General features: G+C 45.6%; 1 protein-coding gene across 2 annotated transcripts; it reads right to left on the bottom strand.

The window, feature by feature from the left end:
- Positions 1-2,832: 2,832 nt before the first annotated feature.
- On the bottom strand, positions 2,833-24,416 carry LOC309524594 (uncharacterized protein). Of its 2 annotated transcripts, XM_082209295.1 has the most exons (10): positions 24,342-24,416; positions 21,362-21,436; positions 17,859-18,065; positions 17,141-17,163; positions 15,967-16,079; positions 14,697-14,747; positions 11,382-11,461; positions 9,752-9,878; positions 8,483-8,602; positions 2,833-8,099 (listed from the first exon to the last, which is right to left on the bottom strand). In XM_082209295.1, exons 1-10 carry the CDS (start codon positions 24,360-24,362, stop codon positions 5,488-5,490), a joined length of 3,429 nt encoding a protein of 1,142 aa, XP_082065421.1. In that variant the 5' UTR covers positions 24,363-24,416; the 3' UTR covers positions 2,833-5,487. The 2 variants fall into 2 exon arrangements, with proteins under 2 accessions (XP_082065421.1, XP_082065422.1); XM_082209296.1 differs by lacking the exons at positions 21,362-21,436; positions 24,342-24,416 and having other exon boundaries at positions 15,967-16,075; positions 17,859-17,913.
- Between the last annotated feature and the right edge of the window lie 19 nt (positions 24,417-24,435).

The following is a 24,435-nucleotide window of genomic DNA, read 5'->3' as shown; positions in this document are numbered from 1 at the left end:
TAAGAACAGTCTTTTCTAAACTTACAGTAAATCTTTGAACTTAATTCATAAAACTGTGTGGTCTCTTAATTTATATCCACCCCGGAGCCAAACCTCATACTCTACCACAATGTGTTCTCAAAGAGACAGAAGAAGTATATTTAACTATTGTTTATTTTAGGATGCTTAGTAAAAGGCAGCCTGGCAAAATATTTCACCTGGTAGCAGCAAAAAGCAGGAATAAAAACAAGAGGGGAACGCTCTGTTTTGCCCAGATTTCACTTTGCCTCATGGTAGATGATCCAGGGTGCAGCTGGAGTGCCAGGACAGGATAACAGGAGGCTGTTCCCAAGATGTTTTGGGCTACGTGTTGCCTCAGCAGCACATGGAAATAATTTCATTAAGGGAGAAAATGTACTATAGCTTGTGTTTCCTCAGTTTCTGAGAAAGTTGATGAAAATAATGAACACAAAGGAGAAGCAAAGGCCTGAGGAGGCAATAAGTCAGTGGCGTAGCGTGGGTTGTCAGCACCCGGGGCAAGGCAAGTAATTTGCGCCCCCTAACCTGTGGATTTGCGCCCCCTAACCCGTGGATTTGCGCCCCCTAACCCTAACCCCCAGATGCTGCGCCCGGTGCGGCCGGCCCCCCCTGCACCCCCCATGCTACGCCACTGCAATAAGTACAGCATTCTGGGTAATCTATGTAAAAGGAGATGGCCCCAGATTCACGCACTAAAATGGGTTCAAACCTTTTTTTGGACTGAGGGTCATATTCAGGGGTGGGTGCGAAGCAAGGCTGGTGTGAAGGGTCCAGCTCAGAAAACTTGTGGTCTGTCAAAGAAGCCTGAGGACTAGATGGGACCAGAAAGCCACATTTGGCCCCTGGAGCTGAAGTTCCCTATTCCTTCTCTAAAAAGATGGGTCCCTCAGGTTTGGGGTTACATGAGACAAAAGGTACACTAGTTTGGTTTCCAATGTGGCAATATTAAATACACTCTCGAAGCACACATTTTGGGGGTTTTTTCCCCATTGAATAAAGCACTGTAAACTGTGGGCCATTGTAATGGATTGTTTTGAAGTCATTTCTGCACCAAGCAAAGTAAATTTAAGAGCCCCAGTTCCTCCCTACTGTCCCACATTTTGCCCTATAAGCGCCTGCCGTCGCAATATTGTTGGGTGAAGCACTTTTGTCGGAAGGTGTCTCTGGTCTTATTCTAGATAAGGTTGCAGTCTCAAATATGCAGTTAGGGCAGGGGGTAAGGGTAAAGGGACCCCCGATAGTTAAGCACAGTCACGAACAACTCTGGGGTTGCAGTGCTCAACTCGCTCTATAGGCCGAGGGAGCCGACATTTGTCCACAGACAGTTTTTCCGGGTCATGTGGCCAGCATGACTAAGCCGCTTCTGGCAAAACCAGAGCAGCGCACGGAAATGCTGTTTACCTTCCTGCCGGAGTGGTACCTATTTATCTACTTGCACTTTTGGACATGCTTTCGAACTGCTAGGTTGGCAGGAGCAGGGACTGAGCAACAGGAGCTTACCCCGTCGCAGGGATTCAAACCGCCGACCTTCTGATCGGCAAGCCCTAGGCTCTGTGGTTTAGACCACAGCGCCACCCGCGTCCCGTATAGGGCAGGGGGTGCTTGCTATTAAATCCAGCCTTATCTTTGGACACCAAAGTGGCTTCGTTGCATGACAGTTCAGGGAGCTCCCTCTGGGACAGAGATAGCCCAGCCAAACTCCGGTAACATTTTGTTTCGATTAATGCAGCAGTTTATATGGAAAAGTGGTGTTCAAATTTAAATAAATAAATAAATAAATTGACAGAAACCCTTGCTGATCTATGGCAAATCACCTGGAGAGCTAGCAGTAGATCGCCATTTCTACCAGTAGATCTTCCCGCTCCTGCTGGGGGGGCGGGGGCGAGGCATGACCAGCAGAATGTGTGTTTGGGGAAGTAAATACCACTGAATGCTTTGGGTAAGTGGATATAGCCAAAGTGGGCAGATAACCTTTTTAAAATAAAATAAATGAATTCTTTAAAATTATGCATTTATTTAAAATAGTGATCGATACCTTGCCTTTTTTTACCATTTCTACTAGCAAAATTAAATTACAACAATTAAAAAATGTAGTTATGAAAAAATACAATTGTCAAAACAGCTAAAATGCCAAAGGCAACAGTTAAGAATAAAAACCAGCAATGCAGTAACTCTAAACAACTTTACACACTTTCCCCAGTTAAATTATTACTAAAATGTTACACATAAAACAAATTAATGCTAGGCTAATCAGTCAAAAACCTGGGCAATAGAAGATTCTTTACAGCAGGAGAGGGAGGAAAATGGATAGAGAGAACTTGGCGACATCCAATGAACATTGAAAGATTTAGAAGAACAGATAAAAGTACTCCTTCACACAGCCCATAGTTAAAATACGGAACACAGCATATAGTTAGAATATGGAATTAGGCAGACAGAAAAAAGCACAGCAGACGAAAACCTGCACTAGAACCTCTTCCCTCATTTCATTTTTTGCCATGCCTTTTTAGATTGTAAATCTTGAAGGAAGGGCATGCTCATTTATTTATTACTGATTTCTAAGCTTCTCTTGGAGCTCTTCCTGCTGAAGAATGGGCAACAATCGCTCTGAATGAATGAACCAAGCTCCCTCTGTGATGGGTTTGTTTTCTACTTACAGGGTCTTGTTTGAATGGAAATAAACATTCAAAAAGAAGCACTCCCTACATACCTGCACATCTTTAGGGGATGCAGTCCATTCCATTACCTCAGGGACCCATCACTTCCTCCCATCTCCATGGCATGTAGCTGGGAGGAATGTTTTTTTTTTAAAAAAAAAAAGGAGAAAGAGGTCTGCCCCAATCACAAATTAAGAACGGGGATGGAGAGACCAATTTTTAGAGCAAAGGGGAAATGTGTATTTTGGGGAGAGGGAAAGCTAAACTATCCCAAGGCATAGAATCATAGAGCTGGAAGGAACCCCAGAGATCTTCCTCTATCCAGTTCTGGGCACCACAATTTAAGAAGGATGTTGACAAGCTGGAATGTGTGCAAAGGAGGACAACCAAGATGACCAAGGGTCTGGAAACCAAGCCTTAAGAGGACCAGTTGAAGGAGCTAGGTACATTTAGCATGGAGGGGAGAAAACAGAGGGGATATGATAGCTATCTTCAAATATCTCAAGGGCTGTCACATGGAAGAGAGAGCAAGTTTGTTTTCTCCTGCTCTGGAGGGTAGGACTCAAACCAATGGCTTCATTGCAGTGGTGTAGTGGTTAAGTGCAGTGGACTCGTAATCTGGTGAACCGCGTTCGCTTCCCCGCTCCTCCACATGCAGCTGCTGGGTGACCTTGGGCCAGTCACACTTCTCTGAAGTCTCTCAGCCTCACTCACCTCCCAGAGTGTTTGTTGTGGGGGAGGAAGGGAAAGGAGAATGTTAGCCGCTTTGAGACTCCTTAAGGGGAGTGAAAGGCGGGATATCAAGTCCAAACTCCTCCTCTTCTTCTTCTTCGTGTTACAAGAAAGGAGATTCCTACTAAACATCAGAAGAAAACTTTCTGACAGTAAGAGCTGTTCGACAGTGGAATGGACTCCCACGAGAGGTGGTGGACTTTCCTTCCTTGGAGGTTTTTCAGCAGAGGTTGGATGGCCCTCTGTCACGGATGCTTTAGCTGAGATTCCTGCATTGCAGGGGGTTGGACTAGATGACCCTTGGGTCTGCTAATGATCGATCCCTGATAGTCATCCAGCCATCTCCCAAAAACCCCTAATGAAGGAGAGTCCACTACTGGTTGAAGGATTCTGGTCTGCAGTCAAACATAAACTTATCTCCTCATATCCACACCACCCATTTAAAGTACTCTTATACCATTTAAAATAGTCATGGCTCCCTACACATACACATACCTGGCAAAGTATCCTGGCACCTCTGTGTTAGGTGCTGAGAGTTGTTAGGCTAACAAATTGTGATTTCCTGGGTTCTTTGGACAAGTGGTTCTGTCATCATCACTCATTAGCACTGAAGGCGCAGGCATCTCTGTGATAAACCTCCCCACTGATTGGGGCAGTGGCACTGGGGAAGAGATAACCCTTTCCCCTCCTGTTTAATTAAATCATCTCTTGAAGCTGTCAGACATACATAGGAAGCATAGGCATGACACAAGTTCCTGTCCCCTCGTCCCATGTACCTGCCATACCAGCTTTGGAAAATTTTGTCCTAAAAATTACCCAGGGTAATTTCAGACCATGGATCCAAAATTTATGGAGAGCCTCTTTCTTTACACAGTCATATAATCTTCTCCTCCTCCTCCTCATTTCCCTCCTGAACAACCACCACAAGGCAATTTACATAGGTAAATGTAAAGGACCCCTTTACCAGTCAAAGACGACTATAGTGGTACCTCGGGTTACAGACGCTTCAGGTTACAGATGCTTCAGGTTACAGACTCCGCTAACCCAGAAATAGTACCTCGGGTTAAGAACTTTGCTTCAGGATGAGAACAGAAATTGCTCAGTGGCGGCACGGCGGCAGCAGGAGGCCCCATTAGCTAAAGTGGTACCTCAGGTTAAGAACAGTTTCAGGTTAAGAACGGACCTCCAGAACAAATTAAGTTCTTAACCCGAGGTACCGCTGTATGGGGTTGTGGTGCTCATTTCGCTTCAGGCCGAGGGAGCCGGCATTTGTCCACAGACAACTTTCTGGGTCATGTGACCAGGATGACTAAACCACTTCTGGTACAATGGAACACTGTGATGGAAACCAGAGCGCACGGAAACGTCGTTTACCTTCCTGCCACAGCGGCACCTATTTACCTACTTGCACTGGCGTACTTTCGAACTGCTAGGTTGGCAGGAGCTGGGACAGAGCAATGGGAGCTCATGCCACTGTGGGGATTCGAACCGCCGACCTCCTGATCAGCAAGCCCAAGAGGCTCAGTGGTTTAGATCACAGCGCCACCCGCGTCCTGCCACATAAGATAGTTAACAAAGGATGCTGTGGCAACCTCTCGTCATCTGCCATTCTAGGGTGGCCATAGGGGCTAAGCTCCAGTATCCTACAAGCCTAGCTGCACCACTAACTGGAATGTGGGGGCGGGGCGGGGCGGGGCGGGGTGCAGGGGGGGAGCATTTAAATTTGGAGCAGATCCACACCACACATTTAAAGCACATTGCTTCCTCCAGAGAATCATGGGAACTGTAGTTTGTTAAGGATGCTTGTAGCTCTGTGAGGGGGGAAATCCCAGAATGCTTGATGGGGAAGTCTTCTGCTTTAAATGTGTGTTGTAAGTAAACAAACAAACCCCTGTGTGTTGGATATGCTTTAAAGCTATGGTGTGAATCTGCCTTTTGTCACAGGGAATCGAAAGCAGAACCACTTACTGTTTCTTTCAAGATAAAGAAGAAACTAGGAGATTGCATCACAACTCTCCCATGGCACATCTGCTCTGGACCCATGTAATCTCTCTTTCACAATACATTTCCTTAAGCACAATTAAGCTTTGGCCACTCTCTGAACATTTCTACGGTTTGACTTCCTTGTCGGTCCTGTGGCGTCAAGTGAAGCTGTAGCCTCGACAGAAACTTTCCCAGCAGTCTGAGCACCCAAGTTGTTTCTGTGTCGTCTCTCGTGGCTCATACAAGCTGAGTTCAGTTTAAAGCTTTTGCCACAGTCCGAGCACTTAAAAGGTTTCTCTCCTGTGTGGATTCTCTCATGTGAAATGAGATGTGCTTTCTGGCTAAAGCCCTGGCCGCAGACAGAGCATTTGTACGGTTTGTCCTTCGTGTGGATCCTCTTGTGTACAATAAGATGAGACATCTGGCTGAAACCTTTCGGGCAGTCTGGACATTTATACGGCCTTTCTCCTGTGTGGATTCTTTCATGTTTAATAAGGCTAGAGCTCAGACCAAAGCTTTTCCCACAATGCAAACATTTATGCAATTTCTCTCCTGTGTGGGTTTTCTGGTGCCTCCTGAGGTCAGGCCCCCGACGAAAGCTCTTCTCACAACTTGGACATTTGTAAGGTTTGATTCCTGTGTGGATTCCCCGGTGTGAAGCAAGGTGGGAGCTCCGATGGAAAGCTTTCCCACAGTCCAAGCATTCATATGGTTTCTCTCTGCGGTGAGTTCTCCTATGTATATTAAGGTGGGAACGCTGGCTGAAGATTTTCCCACAGTCCAAACACTGATACGGCTTCATTCCCGTGTGGGTTCTCTTATGCTTAAGAAGCAGTATACTCTGACTAAAAACTTTCCCACATTTAGGGCATGCTTTTTGCCTCCTGTCCTTGCAGATCTCCTTCTGGGCAGTGGTTTGACCAATGTCCCCACCGTCATCCTGAGAAGGAATTGGTTTCTCCTGGCTGGTCTTTTGTGCAGCTTTCTGCTGCCTTTCTGATCTGTGCTGATGACAAGTTGCATCTTTCCTATCATGACCCTGGAGCATTTTTTCTTTGCACATTCTGAAAGAGGTGTCTTCTTTAGAATTTTCTGGCACCAGATTCTCCCTCAGAACATCTCCCTTAGAATGTCCAGTTTCCTTAGAATTTCTGGGAACTTGGTTTTTCTTCTGAACACCTCTCCTAGAATTCCCAATTTCCTTAGCATTTCTCAGCACTAGATTTTTCTTTGGAATGTCTCCCGTAGAAGGCCCAATTTCCTTAGGATTTCCAGGAAATAGATTCTCTCTGAGAACATCTCCCCTAGAACACTCAATTTCCTTAGAATTTTCTGGCACCAGATTCTCCCTCAGAACATCCCCCCCAGAATTCCCAATTTCCTTAGAATTTCTCAACACTAGATTCTTCCTTTGAATATCTCTCCAAGAATAGTCAATTTCCTCAGAATTTCCAGGAACTTGATTTTTCCTCAGAACATCTCCTCCAGAATATCCAGTTTCCTTAGAATTTCTGGGGACTCGATTTTTCCTCAGAACGTCTCTCCTAGAATGTCCAATTTCCTTAGAATTTCTGGGAACTTGGTTTTTCCTCAGAACGTCTCTCCTAGAATTCCCAATTTCCTTAGCATTTCTCAGCAATAGATTTTTCTTTGGAATGTCTCCCGAAAAATGCCCAATTTCCTTAGGATTTCCAGGAAATAGATTCTCTCTTAGAGCATCTCCCCTAGAACACTCAATTTCCTTAGAATTTTCTGGCACCAGATTCTCCCTCAGAACATCCCCCCTAGAATTCCCAATTTCCTTAGAATTTCTCAGCACTAGATTCTTCCTTTGAATATCTCTCCTAGATTGGTCAATTTCCTTAGAATTTCCAGGGACTTGATTTTTCCTCAGAACTTCTCCTCTAGAATGTCCAGTTTCCTTAGAAATTCTGGGGACTCGATTTTTCCTCATAACTTCTCTCCTAGAATGTCCAATTTCCTTAGAATTTCTGGGAACTTGGTTTTTCCTCAGAACATCTCTCCTAGAATTCCCAATTTTCTTAGCATTTCTCAGCAATAGATTTTTATTTGGAATGTCTCCTGTAGAATGCCCAATTTCCTTAGGATTTCCAGGAAATAGATTCTCCCTTAGAACATCTCCCCTAGAACACTCAATTTCCTTAGAATTTCTCAGCACTAGATTCTTTCTTTGAATATCTCTCCTAGAACGGTCAATTTCCTTAGAATTTCTAGGAACTCGATTTTTCCTCAGAACATCTCTCCTAGAACTCCGAATTTCCTTAACATTTCTCAGCACTAGATTTTTCTTTGGAATGTCTCCCCTAGAACACTCAATTTCCTTAGAATTTTCTGGAACCAGATTCTCCCTCAGAACATCCCCCCTAGAATGGTCAATTTCCTTAGAATTTCTGAGAACTCGATTCTTCCTCAGAATTTCTCTTCTAGAACGTCCAGTTTCCTTAGAACTTCCGGGGAATTGATTTTTCCTCAGCACATCTCTCTCAGACTGCCCAATTTCCTTAGAATTTCCGGGGACTTGATTTTTCCTCCTAAGAATGTATTCCTTAGACTTTTCAACCACCTTAGGATTTCCTGGCGCTACATTCTTCCTTGCCTTTCTTACATTGCCTTTCTTAGGATTTTCATCTCCCTTAGCATTTTCCGCTGCTGGATTCTCCTCCTCCTTTTTCTCCTGCCCATCTTGCACTGCAATAAAGAGAGGAAAGACAGGTCAGTGAATACCTGAAGGACTGCGGCAGTTCCACATATGAACCTGCCTGGACCCTGAGACAGTCAGATGAGTGCCACTCAGAGAGGGGTCTGGAGAGTGAGGACAACAGAACAGGTCTTCTCTATAGTAGCCACTAGTCTATGGAATGCTCTCTCCTGGCATCAACTCTGCCATAGATTCTCTCAGCGGCTAGCCTATGGAAAGCCCGCAATCAGGACCTGGGTGCAAAAGCACTCTCTTTAGTTGCAATTCCTAGCATTCAGAATTATACAGTCACAAACGCTGGAGGCATATCCTAGCCACCATTGCCAGTAGCCATTGCCAGTGCTGGTCTGTCTTGGACTTCCTTTTCTCTCACCTGTTCTGGTGACTTCATGTTTGTTCCCTTTCTCAGAGCCCGGAGGGTGTAGACCCAGGGAGATCAACTCGTCCCCTTCCTCCACCCAGGAGTTTCGATCCGAATTGGTGAGGGAAAGAACTGGGCGCAAAAGTGAAATCAGAAAGAAGAAAAACTGTGTTGTTAATTCAACTTGAAGTTTTTTTTCCTGAACCATCCTAATAAAATTTAACAGCACGCCTTTAGTTGTTATTCCTGCATCATTTCACTTTATGACACTTTCACACGGCCAAATTGGATGGATTCCTCTATTCATGTCAGTTTTTTCTAGAGCGTCAATAACTAAAATGATTTCGAAATTAGATGGTTGTTGGCTGATATACACACATTTGTTATTTATATGCACTGGCATCAAGAAGCTATAAGATATTTTTTTGAACCAAAACAGTGCTGAGACTCCCAATGTGATTTTTTAAATTTTATTTAATGTAAACGAATTGGAGTAAATTTAGAAGACAAATGGTTGTGTTCAACGCCACACAAGTTGCTCACACAATGGGACTTCTCTTTTCCCCACAAGTCCCCAAAATCTGCTCCAGAGAGTCCTCCAACCCTCTGGAGAAGATTTTGAGGGTACACTAGGCTTGCTGCAGGTGAGAGGAGGGGGAAGTTTGGTTGTGCAAGCAGAATTTCCTTGCGCAAGTGGAATGACAGTGTTGGATACAAAAAAAAATGTATATGTTTAACATATTCCTGTATTGTCTTGCTTGTTATGTTATATTGGCAATTGGCTACAAATAAAGAAAATCTGAATCATAGACAATCAACATAGCCAAATCTAACCGAGCAGATTAATTTGACAATGCTAGGGGCCTGATCACATTTTTCTATGCTATAATGTTATAAAGCCAAATCAGAGTAAAGGCCTGATTCGTGTCCTAGCTCTGATTTGGCTTCATAATGCCACTGTGTAGCCAGAATGAATTTGTTCTTATGCTACCTGTGTGATTTCTGATTGGCTGTGATTGCCTTCCCATGAAGCCCTTGTTTTAAAAAAGAAAAACAGCATCAAAGCTGCAGGTAGACAAAGAAGCAGCTGTGTGAATAGAGAGCGAGGGGGATAAAAACATTTGGAAAGGGTAAGCAAGGTCTCAAGGTATGGTCTGAAGGCACTTGTAAATAAACAAACCCATGCAAACTTTCTTGAATCCCATAACACCAGGAGGGGATCAACTGGGTTCAATGATGCACACACTCCACACTCAAAATACAAGATAAAGGAATTCTTACCCAAAGAGGTCACATTTTCATAGTTCTCCTGCATGACATCCCTGTATAAGGCTCTCTGAGGGGGGTCCAGGAGAGCCCATTCACCTTCAGTGAAATGTACAGCTATCTCCTCGAATGACACAGGTTCCTGAAACACAAAAGACAGTCAACAAGGATGAAGGAACACAGGGCCACTTCTGCCTTGCTTGTTGACACGTGGCGCTCTTCCTTCCAATGACGTGTGAAGCATCAAGGAAGACAGCACCTTTGAACAGATGCAGAGGCCTTTCAGCTTGTGGTGAAGTGGAACACTATGTATCACAATCATATCATGGTTGCACCAGCTGCCATTTCATTACTGGGTCCAAGTTCAAGGTGATACTATTGATTCATTGTTGTTGTTTAGTCGTTTAGTCTTCTCTTCTCATGAGGTGGCCAAAGTATTGGAGCCTCAGCTTCAGGATCTGTCCTTCCAGTGAGCCCTCAGGGCTGATTTCCTTCAGAATGGAGAGGTTTGATTTTCTAGCGGTCCATGGGACTCTCAAGTCTCTCCTCCAGCATCATAATTCAAAAGCATTCAATTTTATAAACTATTTGTTTATAAAACCTTAATGGCTCAGAACTAGGTAACTTAAGGGATCACCTTGTCCTCTATGTGCACAGCCTGGGAGTCATTTTGGACTCTCAGCTGTCCATGGAGGTGCAGGTCAATTCTGTGTCCAGGGCAGCTGTCTACCAGCTCCATCTGGTATGCAGGCTGAGACCCTACCTGCCCGTGGACTGTCTCGCCAGAGTGGTGCCTGCTCTGGTTATCTCCTGCTTGGACTACTGCAATGCGCTCTATGTGGGGCTACCTTTGAAGGTGACCCGGAAACTACAATTAATCCAGAATGCAGCAGCTAGACTGGGAGTGGCCATCAAGACCACATAACACCGGTCCTGAAAGACCTACATTGGCTCCCAGTACGTTTCCAAGCACAATTCAAAGTGCTGATGCTGACCTTTAAAGCCCTAAACGGCCTTGGCCCAGTATACCTGAAGGAACGTCTCCACCCCCATTGTTCAGTCCGGACACTGAGGTCCAGCGCTGAGGGCCTTCTGGCAGTTCCCTCCTTGCGAGAAGTGAGGTTACAGAGAACCAGGCAGAGGGCCTTCTCGGTAGTGGCACCTGCCCTGTGGAACGCCCTCCCATCAGATGTCAAGGAAATAAACAACTATCTGACTTTTAGAAGACATCTGAAGGCAGCACTGTTTAGGGAAGTTTTTAATGTTTGATGTTTTATTGCTTTTCAATAATAATTTTTAATAATGTTCTGCTGGGAGCCGCTCAGAGTGGCTGGGAAAACCCAGCCAGATGGGTGGGGTATGTATGTATGTATGAATGAATGAATGAATGAATGAATGAATGAATGAATAAAATTGTTGTTGTTGTTAGTCTCTCCCCTGCTGCCATTCATGGAGGTTAAGACAATCAATGGCTACCAGCCATGATGGCGATTGTCTGCTTCCGTGGTCAAAGGCAGTAGATTTCTTAACACCAGCTGCTGGAATCTGCAGGAGAGCTATTGTGCTGAAGTCCTGCTTGGTGGCTTCCCATACTCAGCTGGTTGAGAACAGGACACGAGACCAGACATATTTGCAAATCCCTTACCTGAACCAGCTCTATTTTTCCTCCACATCTTCTGTGAAGATGTAGAAATCTGGAGTAAAATGATGACCTTCCTTGGCACCCTGCGGAAAGAGAGGGTGACTTTTCAGACGTCTGTTGCACATCATTGTCTGTTCATTCGATTCTCTACTCAGCAATTCACCCATTTCAATGGTCTCTCAAGGCAGCTTGCACAGGCAGAGGAAAATGAAGCCCATTAAAACAGCAATGTGAAACAGTACAATTAAAACATCACGGGGCAGAGAGGTTAGGAACCTTTACTGAGCAATCTTCCAAGGGCCGGAGGCAAAAGTGGGTGGAGCAACAAATGCAAATTTTTACCTTTGTACACCAATGTGGTTTCCACACACACAACTCTCTCCTTCTTCCATCTGAGCAAAGAGGAAACATTGAAGGGCACGTTCCAGCCAGGCAAGAACTCCCAAGGAGGGTGCAAAGCCAGGCCGGTCAGGGGTATGGCTAGAAAAGAGTTCCAAGGGCTGGACAGCAAAGCCTGGACAGTCATGTTTGGTCTCTGGGGCCTGAGGTTCCCCACTGCTGCCATTGGGCAAGAAGAACCCAACCAGCAGGAAATCCAGTTCATGAAATAGCAGAAACAAGTATCAAAAGAAATCCTAAGGAATGGAGCTCTCCAAGCAGGTGCAGTCCCCTGTAACCATTTTCCCAGCCTTTTCCCTGAGATACTAACTTTCTGTGTGCAGGGAGATTTTTTTGACATCATGGAACATTCTAGCTTGTGATTTTCCACCACCAATAGCTTTGTTTGCAACTTGCACAGTCTCCGGAAAGATGTTCCACATGCTCTTCATAGCAAATTTTAGGAATATAATCAATCCCCTCAATGAACAATAGTCAATCAAAAGCCAATGCAAAGCCATTGGCTTAATCCCTTATTCATTGACCCTTGGCAGATGCAATTTGATGTCATTTTAAAATCAAATTTCATTATGCATAATTGTTCTAAAGTGCCTGATTTTATTTTTGATTGCTTAATTTAATGCGATCAGAATCCTGCTTGATTAAAAATAAAATGTACATTCAATAGCAATTGCTTGCACTCATCCATTCCTACCCTTATTTCTCCATCTCCCACTGTACTTTTGTCCACCGCTGATTTTCTATTGTAGGCTCCTTGAGGGCAGAGACCAGCCCACATTTATTCATCTTATTTATTTCATACAATTTATACACCGCTTGATTGTAAACAAAAACCCAACAACCTCAAAGCAATTTACAAAAAGATAAAATTGAGGAAAAATCCACAGCCATACTTTTAAACACGCAAAAGTTAGAAGTAGTAAAACAGATTAAAATTATCTCGACCTTCTAAGCATCTGGGAAGACTTGTCTAATCAGAAATGTTTTAGCAGGTACCAAAAAGAGTACAGTTAAGGTGCTTGCTTGATCTCAATAGACGGCGAGTTCCAAAGAGCAGTTGCTGCCACACTAAACAATCAAGCTATTACAAATGCATAATGTGTATTATGAGGCACCTCTATTCGTGCCATTCCCCCTAATGAAGCGGTTGAGTTGGTGCATGTGGGATAATGCAATCTCGTAGGTAGACTGGCTAGGTAGTAAAGGTAAAGGGACCCCTGACCATTAGGTCCAGTCGTGGCCGACTCTGGGGTAGCGGCGCTCATCTCGCTTTATTGGCCGAGGCGTACAGCCTCCAGGTCATGTGGCCAGCATGACTAAGCCGCTTCTGGCAAACCAGAGCAGCGCACGGAAACGCCGTTTACCTTCCTGCCGTAGCGGTACCTATTTATTTACTTGCACTTTGATGTGCTTTCGAACTGCTAGGTTGGCAGGAGCTGGGACCGAGCAATGGGAGCTCACCCCGTCGCGGGGATTCGAACCGCCGACCTTCTGATTGGCAAGTCCTAAGCTCTGTGGTTTAACCCACAGCGCCACCCGCGTCCCTTCTGGCTAGGTAGGTAAGGGCTTTATACGCTAACAGTAACATCTTGAACTTGGCTCAGTAGGAAATCAGCAACCAGGGCAGATCTCTGAGCGCAGGTGACAAGGCAATCCTGTCAGCAATTGTGCTGCAGCATCCTGCACTAACTGCAGCTTCTGGTGAAACCATGAGGAAAGCCCCACATAGAGCCCATTGCAGTAATCCAGTCCTGAAGTAACCAATGCTGGAACTACAGTGGCAAGGCTTTCCCGCTCCAGGAATGGCTGCAACTATTGAACCAGCCCCAGTAGCTAAATAATAATAATAATAATAATTTTATTTATACCTCACCCTCCCCGGCTAGAACCAGGCTCAAGGCGGCTAACACCAATAAAATTACAATAAAACATAATAGGAATGAAAAAAGGAAAAAAACAAACAGTTAATGAAAATAGGGGTTAAAATATAATTTAAAATGCAGCCTCATTTTAGTAGTAGCCCATAAATCAAAACCATAAGGAGGGGGAAACATAAGGGTCAGACTGAGTCCAAACCAAAGGCCAGGCGGAACAGCTCTGTCTTGCAGGCCCTGCGGAAAGATGTCAAGTCCCACAGAGCCCTGGGCTCTTGTGACAGAGCGTTCCACCAAGTCGGGGCCAGTACTGAAAAGGCCCTAGCCCTAGTTGAGACCAATCTAACCACCTTGCGGCTCGGGACCTCCAAAGTGTTGTTATTTGTGAACCTGAAGATCCTCTGCGGGGCATACCAGGAGAGGCGGTCCCGTAGGTACGAGGGTCCTAGGCCGTGAAGGGCTTTAAAGGTGAAAAGCAGCACCTTAAACCTGACCCTGTACTCCACCTGGAGCCAGTGCAGCTGGTAAAGCGCTGGATGAGTTTGAAAGCGGACCCCATGAGGAGCCTCGCTGCAGCATTCTGCACCCGCTGAAGTTTCTGGGTCAGCTCCAAGGGCAGCCCCACATAGAGCAAGTTACAATAATCAAGCCTGGAGGTGACCGTCGCATGGATCCCTGTGGCCAGATCAGGGCGAGAAAGGTAAGGGACCAACTGCTTGATACGGCGGAAATGGGAAAATGCCACCTGTCTTGGCATTTCTAGCTGCTAACACTACCTGAGCCTCCAGTTGACAGAGCTGAATCCGATTTGATTATAGAAGTCTGGAAGGTGCTATATACACTGATCGCAGACTGTTGCCATACATAACTATATATAGATTGGCTCTGAGGCTACTAAATTTATAATTTGAGGCTTAATTTAAAAAAACTGTTTGATCTCTTAAAAAACTGCCTCGTACCATCTCAAGACTAGATGATCCTTCAAGCCTAGTACTGTCAAAATCTGCAAGCCTTAGGCCATTTGGAAATATTCACGCTGCCTTACCAGATAAGAAAGATGGGTCTGCATCGTTCCCCAGCTCCAGCTGTAAAATCTCTGAGGAAAGAAAGAATGGGAAAGATAATAATCCCTTCCCCATGTTTGGTCCTTACCAATGGAACTTGCAACAAAATTTTGCAGGGTGGATTGCTCGTTTCAAGTTTCAGCTATGCCTTTTTCAGAATACTCCATTCCATTCCCCCTCCCCCAACAGCCAGTCAGCATTCAGTGGCCACTGAGCATGCTCTATTTTCATTGGGCTGGTTTGGAAGATTTCGTCTTCCCCTTAGGGCTCTTTTTCTAATGGCATCTTGACACTTCTGCAAACCTTGGGGTCCCACAGATTGGCACTCAGAGAATTGCTTCTTATTACCAAAACCTTAAAGGGGGAGAGCAGGGAGACATATATGTACACAAAAGTCTGGCTATTTTTTGTATGTGCAGTACTGGAGTGCATCTACTCAATGGGATCTCCTTCTCTCAAATCCATGTCGCTTAATCCAGTCTGTTGTACATTAATGTCATTGTTCTTTACAGATGGTGCAATACGAATACTATTCTCAAGATGTTATATTCCTCTCATGCTGACCTTCTGTAATCCTGAATCCTGTGACAGCCTTTCAGCAAGGCCCATTTAAAAATCTGTAAACATTCAGTTCCCTGTTTACGCAGCCATAAGCCTACAAAATGCATGGTGCAGTACAAGCGTAAGCAAAATGCACCTGTGCAAAAATATTTGAGGGCTACAACTACAAACGTCAAAAAGTATGATCTCATGAGCACAATCAGCAAAAATCTAAAAGTAGAGGCAGAATTACTTTGAGCCAAAAATGTGAATTTCAAGACAGAATTCCACCTGAAGATTTCATACTCTCCATGTGACCCTATTTTCCAGGGACACCCCTGATTTAGAGAAGCCATGCTGGTTTCTGAATGTCCCACTTTTCCTTAGGATGTCCCTATTTTCATTGGAAAAATGTTAGAGAGTATGGAGTTATCCAAACCCCAAGCTGTCTAAAGGCAATCCTGTATAGGAAGTTTTAAAAATGTTTAATGTTTTATTATGTTTTTATATATGTTGGAAGCTGCCCAGGGTGCTGGGGCAACATAATAATATGTGTGAGGTATAAATAGTGAAATTATCATTACGGAATGGGATGTCCCTTTTTCATCGAAGAAATGTTGGAGGGTTTGAGATTTCATAATCCTTTTCTTGAATTAATACCCTGTGTGAATATCAACTCTTTTAATTCAGACTCCAGCAGGCTGACCTCACCTTTAAATGCCAGTAGCACCTCTTGCAATACCATCCTCTTCTCTGAAAAATGCCTTATCCTCTGTTCCAGTTCCAGAAAACCGCTTCCAAACTCAGGAAATGCCTCATTCTTCCTGATGAAGAGACAGTAAGTGAATAATTGTTCCCACTTAGTATTGTTGCAAAAGTTCTCCTGATTTATTGTCATCTTGTAATTAGCAACTTCCTGGAGCTGAACCCCTAAACCCCTTAAACCCTCTTTTTCCTATACTGCTTTCCCATACAATTTTGTCTCCCTGTGGCTGTTTTGATGTCATTTATTTCCTGCTTCATTCTTCTTGAGTGATCCCAACCAGAGACCCCAAACGAAATGTGATCCAGCACTTGGGGCATACTAATTGTTTTGACAGGCAGCAGTGCTTCCTGGACTGGCTGTAGAAATATTTTGCAGTGAACCACCTCCCTCCTCAAAATCTCGAAAGGATGGGACCTTTTGATAATGATAAAGGAATTTAGGGAAACGGATACCTCACCCCCTGTTCTAGTTCCACTTCTATCTACAACATTGTCCAAGACAGTTTCAAAGTACAGTGGTGCCTCGCAAGACGAAATTAATTCGTTCCGCAAGTTTTTTCTTCTTGAGAGTTTTTCGTCTTGCGAAGCACGGTTTCCCATAGGAATGCACTGAAAATCAATCAATGCGTTCCTATGGAGACCGTCCGGGGACAGAGGGGAAGTGCCTCGCGCCTTCCCCTCTGTCCCCGGACCTGTTTAAAGCAAGGGGCGGCGGGGAGAAGATTGCTTCTCCCCGTTGCCTGCCCCGCAATCTCCGGGGACAGAGGGGAAGGTTCAAAAGGGGTCTGGGGAGAGAGGGGAAGGCGTGCGCGCCTTCCCCTCTGTCCTCGGAGATTGCGGGGTTGGCAACGGGGAGAAGCGATCTTCTCCCCGCCGCCCCTTGCTTCAAAAGAGGTCCGGGGACAGCGGGGAAGACGCGCTGCGCTTCCCCGCTATCCCCGGAGCTTGCGGGGCAAGCTTCGTTTTGCGAAGCAAGCCCATAGGGAAATGCGTCTTGTGAAGCGGCTAAGAAAACGAAAAACTCCTTCGTCTAGCTAGTTTTTCGTCTTCCGAGGCGTTCGTCTTGCGGGGTACCACTGTAGTTTAACACATTGAAATATAAATATTAGGCAAAACATACCTGTTTTCAGCCGTTCTGATGCTCTGCAGGAAAAAAGAGAAAGGGGAGAGAGAAGACATGAATCAGGCATCTGTATCGTTGTGGTTAACCCCTTCCTGTAACTTTCCCCATAAAAATGAACATAGCTGTTTTTTTATTCTCTTATTTTGGTTTGCATCTATCTTCTAAAAACTTCAATAAAACAAAATATTTATTTTTAAAAAATTAATAGATACGTGGCTTCCAGTTTTAATTAAATACGCAACAAATAGTTCATCCTTCTATTCCAGTTTTAATTAAATACACAGCAACAAATAGTTCATCCTCTATTATTTTTTCTATAGAGAGGGAGAGAGAAAAGGGAGGGGGATGTCACCACTGAGCCAATTAATCCAATATGGCTGCAACCCTATGCTCACTTACTTGGGTGTAAGGCCGATTGAATTCAATGGTGCTTACATCTGAGAAGACACATAAGGAATTGCACTGTTTAAAACTTTTGACTTTTCCTTGGCACAGTGTGGCATAGTGGTTAGGGTGCCTGGGAGACAAAGGCTCAATCCCCAATTGGCCATGAAGCTTGTTGGGTGACCTAAAGCCAGTTGCCATCTCTCAGCCTAAACCACGTCAGAGGGTTGTTGGGAGGCTAAAATGAGGGGAGAACCACGTGCGCCACCTTGACTTCGAGGAAAGGCAGGATACAAATGTAATGATGATAAACAAGACAGGGATTCCCCACCTTCACAAGTGGATTCTGGTTGCTTTCTCTGTTTTCGTGAAATGTTGCTTGCTCAGAACCTTCCAAAACACTCTCATCTCTCCTTCTAACAATGTCATTGTCCAGCTTTTGCAGCTTCCTCAACACGAGTTTTTCTTGGTCTTCGACAAACCTTCGCAGCTCTTCCCACTCCCGGATTATGTTCTTCCTCTCAGCTTCTGTCTCCCTCTGCAATTCATAGGGGAAAGATCATTGTGGCGTCACACTCTCCCTATTGGGGTTGACCAATTTGGGGCTATCAGTGTACTCACTAATACCACCTAAAGCACCTAAATATCAAAAAGCCCACAATACTGCTCGGTTTGTGCTTCACTGGCTTGGCCTCCACTACATTGAACACACTCCCTTAAATGTGACCCTGCTCCAATGGTTGCCAAGACTTGGACACTCTCTTCCAACAAAGAAGTCCCTGTGACAAAGCACAACCTTAGCTGCTATAGGTTCCTCTCTTTTTCCCAATAATTTGTGGGATGGGGAGAAGAAATGCCATGCCATTTTGTGTTCCTGCCCTTTCCCCCCTGTTCTTTTAGATGTGTTGGCCATTTTGTGTCATGCAGCAGCCATTTTGTGAAAGGCACCTCCAGCACTTTCTCAAAACCCCAAATGTGCCCACTGGCCGAGAAAAGTTGGCAACTCCTGTTCCACAGATTAGTCAAGGAAGCAAACCACCGAAAGCTTAGCCCAGCCTTATTGAGGGGAGGGGGGGATATTTTAACTTTATGGATTTTTTTTCCAGGATCAAAAGAAAGGGAACCCCCTCCCCCTTTTGTTCTTCAATGAGGACTTCTGCAAAACCGAGGAGAGTGCTAAAATTCATTGAACCTCTTGAAGTTCCTGTGTCTGTAGGCGGTTTGACTAGATGATCCTTGGGATTCCTTCAAACTCTAAATTTCTGTGATTCTAAATTACATGAGGCTGGCAATGACCAATTGGGGTTTCAAAAATCCAAAATGGCGACCATGAGCCTGACAGAGGTCCAAAAAGTCGTCGTCGTCGTTGTCCCCCGAAATCTGCTGCCACAAAGGGTGGAAATTGCCCCCTCCTATGTGATGTTTCTTTGACCATACTCACACCATACTTTGAAAGCACTTTAAACCGTCATGGCTTCCCACAAAGAATTATAGGAGCCAAAGTCTTTTAAAGGTGCTGAGAGTTGTTCTCACTGGGCTACAATTCTCAGAGTGGTTTAACAATCAATCCCCTTTCACAGGAAACTCTAAGAATTGTAGCACTGTGAGGGGAAAAGTTGCTGTGCACATCAGAGGGGTTGGAGATGTCTTCAGCTGATGCCCCTTGCCTGATTTCAGGTTTCCCTGCCCTAAACTCCAGTTCACTGAAGCTGCCATCTGCACATGCTCAATGGCTGCCTGAACTGTGCATACCTCAGCTTAACCACAGCTGGACAGAAGCTGGTTTGAGGGAAAGCTCACCATAACAAAGGTATTTCTCACAGTAGCTACCAGATACCGATAGATGGTGGCCAATGTCACATGTACTTAGTTCAAACACTGGGAGTGTGCCAGAGTGAGCGGCACAGTCAGCTGGCTCATTTTTGCTGCGTGTGGCCAATCTCTGAGTGGTGAGAGGTTTAAGGGGTACCACCGCATACCTCGGATCGGTTTCCTTGGAATGAAGGTCATTGGAAACTGTGGTGTCTTTGGCTACGTACACACCACACTTTTAAAGCACATTCTCCATGCCCTTCCCCAAACAAACAACCCTAGAAACAGTTACAGATAGGTAGCCGTGTTGGTCTGCCATAGTCAAAATAAAAAATTCCTTCCAGTAGCACCTTAAAGACCAACTAAGTTAGTTCTTGGTATGAGCTTTCATGTGCATGCACACTTCTTCAGATACACAGGTTAAAATAAATGTTTTATTTTAACCCTAGAAACAGTAGCTTGTTAAGGCTGCTGGGAAAGGCAGCTCCGTGTGGGGCAAACTACAGTTCCCAGGATTCTTTGGGAGCAGACGTGTGCTTTAAATCTATGGTGTGTATGCAGCCTTTGTGTTATATGGTTTTATTTACACACACAGATGGAACATATGATGGAAGGGCTCGTGACATTAGCACCACAAAAGATGCCCGCCCCCCACCCTGCACTAGGTTTCCTGGCTCATCCCCTATTGTTCTTCTACCCCATGGCCTCTAGCCAGGTGTGGTGCGGGAGGGAAGGCCTGTGCACTCCTCCTGAAAAGCATCCTTAGCTAGCCGTTTCTATGGCAACACACCTGTAAGGACCAACTCTTTAATCCCCTTTAACAAAAAATGCTGTTCAAGGCTTCCCTAAGGCCATTAACTTAACAAAGAGACTGGTTTAACACAAAGAGACTGGTTTGACCACTTCAGTGATTGTGAAGAGGGGCTCCACATACCAGTGTTAAGCCTTCCAGGCCTCTCCATCTTCCATTATGGCTCAAGGGCACATTCCAGCCACAGAAAATTAGTAGAGGAAGGGGCAAAACAGAGCCCTAAAGGGATGTAGACACAGGCCTTATAGAGAGACCTGGGAGACAGCATTATTCCCCACCCACAGCACTGAGGTTTCCCCATGCCTGTACTCTATTCTGAACTTAAAAATGGAAAGTGAAATGCCAGTGGACAACAAAAGAAGTTTAAAGACGCTCTCAAGGCAAAAAAAAAAAAAAAAAAGTAAGATAAACACCAACAACTGGGAAACACTGGCCTGCGAGCGCTCCAGTTGGAGAACAGCCTTTACCAAAGGTATCATGGGCTCTGAAGAGCCTCAAGCTCAGGACGCAAGGGAGAAACGTGCTAAGAGGAAGGCATGTTTGGCAAACCCTCACCATGATCAACTCCTGCCCGGAAACCTATGTCCCCACTGTGGAAGGACGTGTGGATCCAGAACTGGCCTCCACATTCACTTACAGACACACCATTAAGACCATGCTCATGGAAGACAATCTTACTCGACTACAAGTGATTGCCAAAGAAAAAGAAGACTTCAGGATCCCATCTCACAGATATAAAACCCCAGGCTTGGAGAAGACAAAAAAATATCATCCATAAAACACACACAATCCCTTAATTTGAGAGTGGGAAAACCCTAACACCTTCTGCAAGTGCCAAAATACAACTCCCACCAAGCCTAACAAGCCTGGCAAACAGCCTTGTATCATGGGAGCTGTACTCTGGCAAGCTGTTAAAACTGTTTTGCTTGCTCAACATCAACCTGGCACCCTCTGTTTTTCCGCCACATGCTCCAAATGCCCTGGAATGACGCCATGCCAGGACAGTGTCAATCCCGAGGGGCGCTGAACTAGGCCACAGCAGTGGCACAAAAGTATATGGCAGTTACGAAGTCACCATGGAAGTAATAATCTGCCTCCCCTTTGCCCAATTTTCAGCACTTTTCAGCTCACTCCCTCCAAACTGGATTCAGGCAAAGGGATTAGCAAATTTCTGGGCATCAGTTTTAAAATTTTCATCCTCATATGCTTACCAGCAAATCCTCACTTTTTCTTCGACGTTGTGCTTTGATTTCTTCTCTCTTGTCATTCACTCTGTCCTGCAGCACCTAAAGGTCCGGGGGCGGAGGGGGGGAGGCAATGATAATTTTAATTAAGGAACATTCCCACATATATCCCAATAGAAGTATAGGGTTTTTTTCAAAAATTAAGTTTTGTTTATTTATTTACCGATTTGCAAGCTACACTTTCATAAGAAATGTAATAACAAGGCAGAATGCAAAATATAAAAACAAAATCAACAAATATATCCACAAAAGTCATCATCATTAAAGCATCAACATAACTGATTGGATTACAAAGAAAATTTATCTTGCAAAGGGCAGCCTAAATAGGAAAGTCTTCAAGAGATATCTGAAAGGAGGGAATAATGGTTTTCATATGAAATAACACAGATAATCCAAACTAGGGCACCCATAAAGGTCTTGAACCTTTATGAACAGTTTCCTTAAAATCTGTGGGGTTTTTTTAATTCCAAGGACCACAAACAATATATTGGGAAGCTTGGCAGGGAGAGGTCCATGTAAACAGAAGCAAGCGCTCAAACCAGCTCATTGAGCAGGTCTCAAATTCTACTAGGAAGCTGAAAATACCTTTGGATATTTGCAATGAATTCTAGAAGAATCGCCTTAGCAAATGAGAGAATATTTAGCTTCTTCTTCTTTAAAGAGCAGTGGCGTAGCGTGGGGGGTGCCAGGGGTGCCGGCCGCACCGAGCGCAACATCTGGGGGGGCGCGAGTCCAGAGGGGACAAGTTCCTTCCTCCGCCGGGCTCCCCACCGCCAGCCTTGCGCCCTAGCGCGCGCGCCCCCCGCCGCCGCTGCGGCTGCGCTCCACTCACTGCTCGCAGGAGGAGCAGCCGCTGCAGCAGCGCCGACGCCGCCACCGATGCCTGGCCGGGCATGGGCAGTCTCCGCACCCCGACGCCGACGCCATCCCCTCGGCCCAGCCACAGGCGGAGGCTGCTTCTGCCGACTGGGAGGGAGGAGAGCTCCGAGGGGCCTCGCCGCGCCCTGCGCTCCCCTAAACCCTCCGAGAGGAAGCCGGCGGGCGGGCGAGGGTCTCCCGACAGAAGGGGGCGCCGCTGGCTCCGGCTCTCAGCCGCGGGGGGGGGGGGGCGAGGACGGAGCACGACTGGAAGCCCCCGGACCCGGCCGGGAGGAGGAGAGGCACTCGCCAAGCCCGGATCTGGAGCTCCACCTACAGCCCAAGGAGAGGAGGGGGCGGGGAGGCGCCCGAGGGGAGGGGGCTTCGGCTGCAAATAATAAATTCAATAAATTCCTGCTGAGCCTTTGGGGGGGGTCCTTGGCTCCTTCGCTGGCCCCCAGCCCCAGTGGCATAGCGTGGGGGGTGCAGGGGGGCCGGCGCAACATCTGGGGGGCACGCGCTCGCACTCGAGTGCTAAAATCCACGGGTTAGGGGGCGCAAATTACTTGCCTTGCCCCGGGTGCTGACAACCCACGCTACGCCACTGTTAAAGAGTCAGTATTCCACTGGGGTTCCACATATAGCTCTGGTGGCAGTGACCCAGTAGTACTTTATTCAGCTAAGCAGAATCAACAGTATTCCACTGACCACCAGGTACTGTGCTGTGGGGGTAAAGGGCTATTTCTCTGTGCCCCGCTAGTGGGTTTCCCGAAAACATCCATTTTTCTTCTTCTCTGGGAATCACTCGTAGCAGAGTAAGATTGTCTTCCATGAATACGGTCTTAACAGTGAGTCCGTAAGTGACTGTGGAGGCCAATTCTGGACCCAAACGTTTTTCCACAGTGGGGACATAGGTTTCCAGGTGGGAGTTGATCCCGGTGAGGGTTTGCCAAACATGCCTTCTTCTTAGCATGTTTCTCCTTTTCGTCCTGAGTTCGAGTGTCTTCATGACACCTTTGGTAAAGGCTGTTCTCCAATTGGAGTGCTCGCAGGCCAGTGTTTCCCATAACAAAAACTACCACAGAGATATCTAAATTTTCGAAAGTAGGGGGTCCATGAGGAGGCCCACAGTCCTTAGCTATTTGGGAACCACTCTTCTATGGCTCTTAAATGTGTTTGTGGGAGGGCGGTAATTGGTTTGCTTTTGTTTTATTAGGATTTTGTGTTCTAATTTTTTATTTTTATGTGGACTTTTATGTGATCTTTGGATAAAGAGCGGCATACAAATTTAATTAATAATACTAATACTAATACTAATAATAGGTAACTTCTCCTACAAATCACTTCCTTGCTCAGCCTGGCTTCCTCTCAGCCGCGAGACTGATCCTTTGAGGTGGATCAAAAGGAGGTGCATCCTTTCCTTGAGAGGCAGAAAAACCATGTGCCAGCTGCGCTTTCCTCAGTCCTTACTTCTTGAACGGACAAAAACAAGTGTTTTAACCTTTGCCTCTGAGACATGCAAGGCTTGCATCAGCAGGAGCAGCTGGCTGAGGTTTCCCGCCTACCTGGTCATTTGTTGACAGGCAGAATAAAACTGGAATTCTCAGGCCTTTGGGGGGAATCATGCACATTTAAAGTGCATGATTCCCCCCAAAGGATCCTGGGAACTTTAGCTTGTTAAGAGGGTGCTGGGAATTGTAGCTCTGTTAGGGGTAAACTGCACTTCCCAGGATTCTTTTTATTTATTTATTACATTTATATCCCATACATTTGTATAGCCATGCTGGCTAGGAATGATGGGAGTTGTAGTCCAACAGCGTTGTGGGACCCAAGGCTGAGAAACGCTGGGTTAGAATGTTGGACCAGGATCTGAGAGATCAGAATTCAAATCCCTGCACAGCTCACTGGGTGATCTTGAGCCCGTCACTGCCTCTCAGCCAAAACATACCTCACAGGGTCATCGTGGGGATTAAATGGCGGGTGACAGGGGAAGAACTGTGTATGCAGCTGCTTGGGGGGAAAGTGAGATATAATAAATAGGTAGATAAATAAATAAATTGGTTGCCTGCTCATTTTAATGCTCTCTTACCCAAGTTGCATCACCTTCCATCTTGCTACAAAAGTCAACAGGATCTCTGGAGAGAAATATGGACCAGATGCCTCCGCCGCCTGTCCGGATGAAA

Source organism: Podarcis vaucheri, assembly GCF_965113315.1.
Source record: "Podarcis vaucheri genome assembly, chromosome: 2".
NCBI lineage: Eukaryota > Metazoa > Chordata > Lepidosauria > Squamata > Lacertidae > Podarcis > Podarcis vaucheri.
The sequence above is the reverse complement of the archived record's forward strand: the minus strand, read 5'-3'. Positions and strand labels throughout refer to the sequence as shown.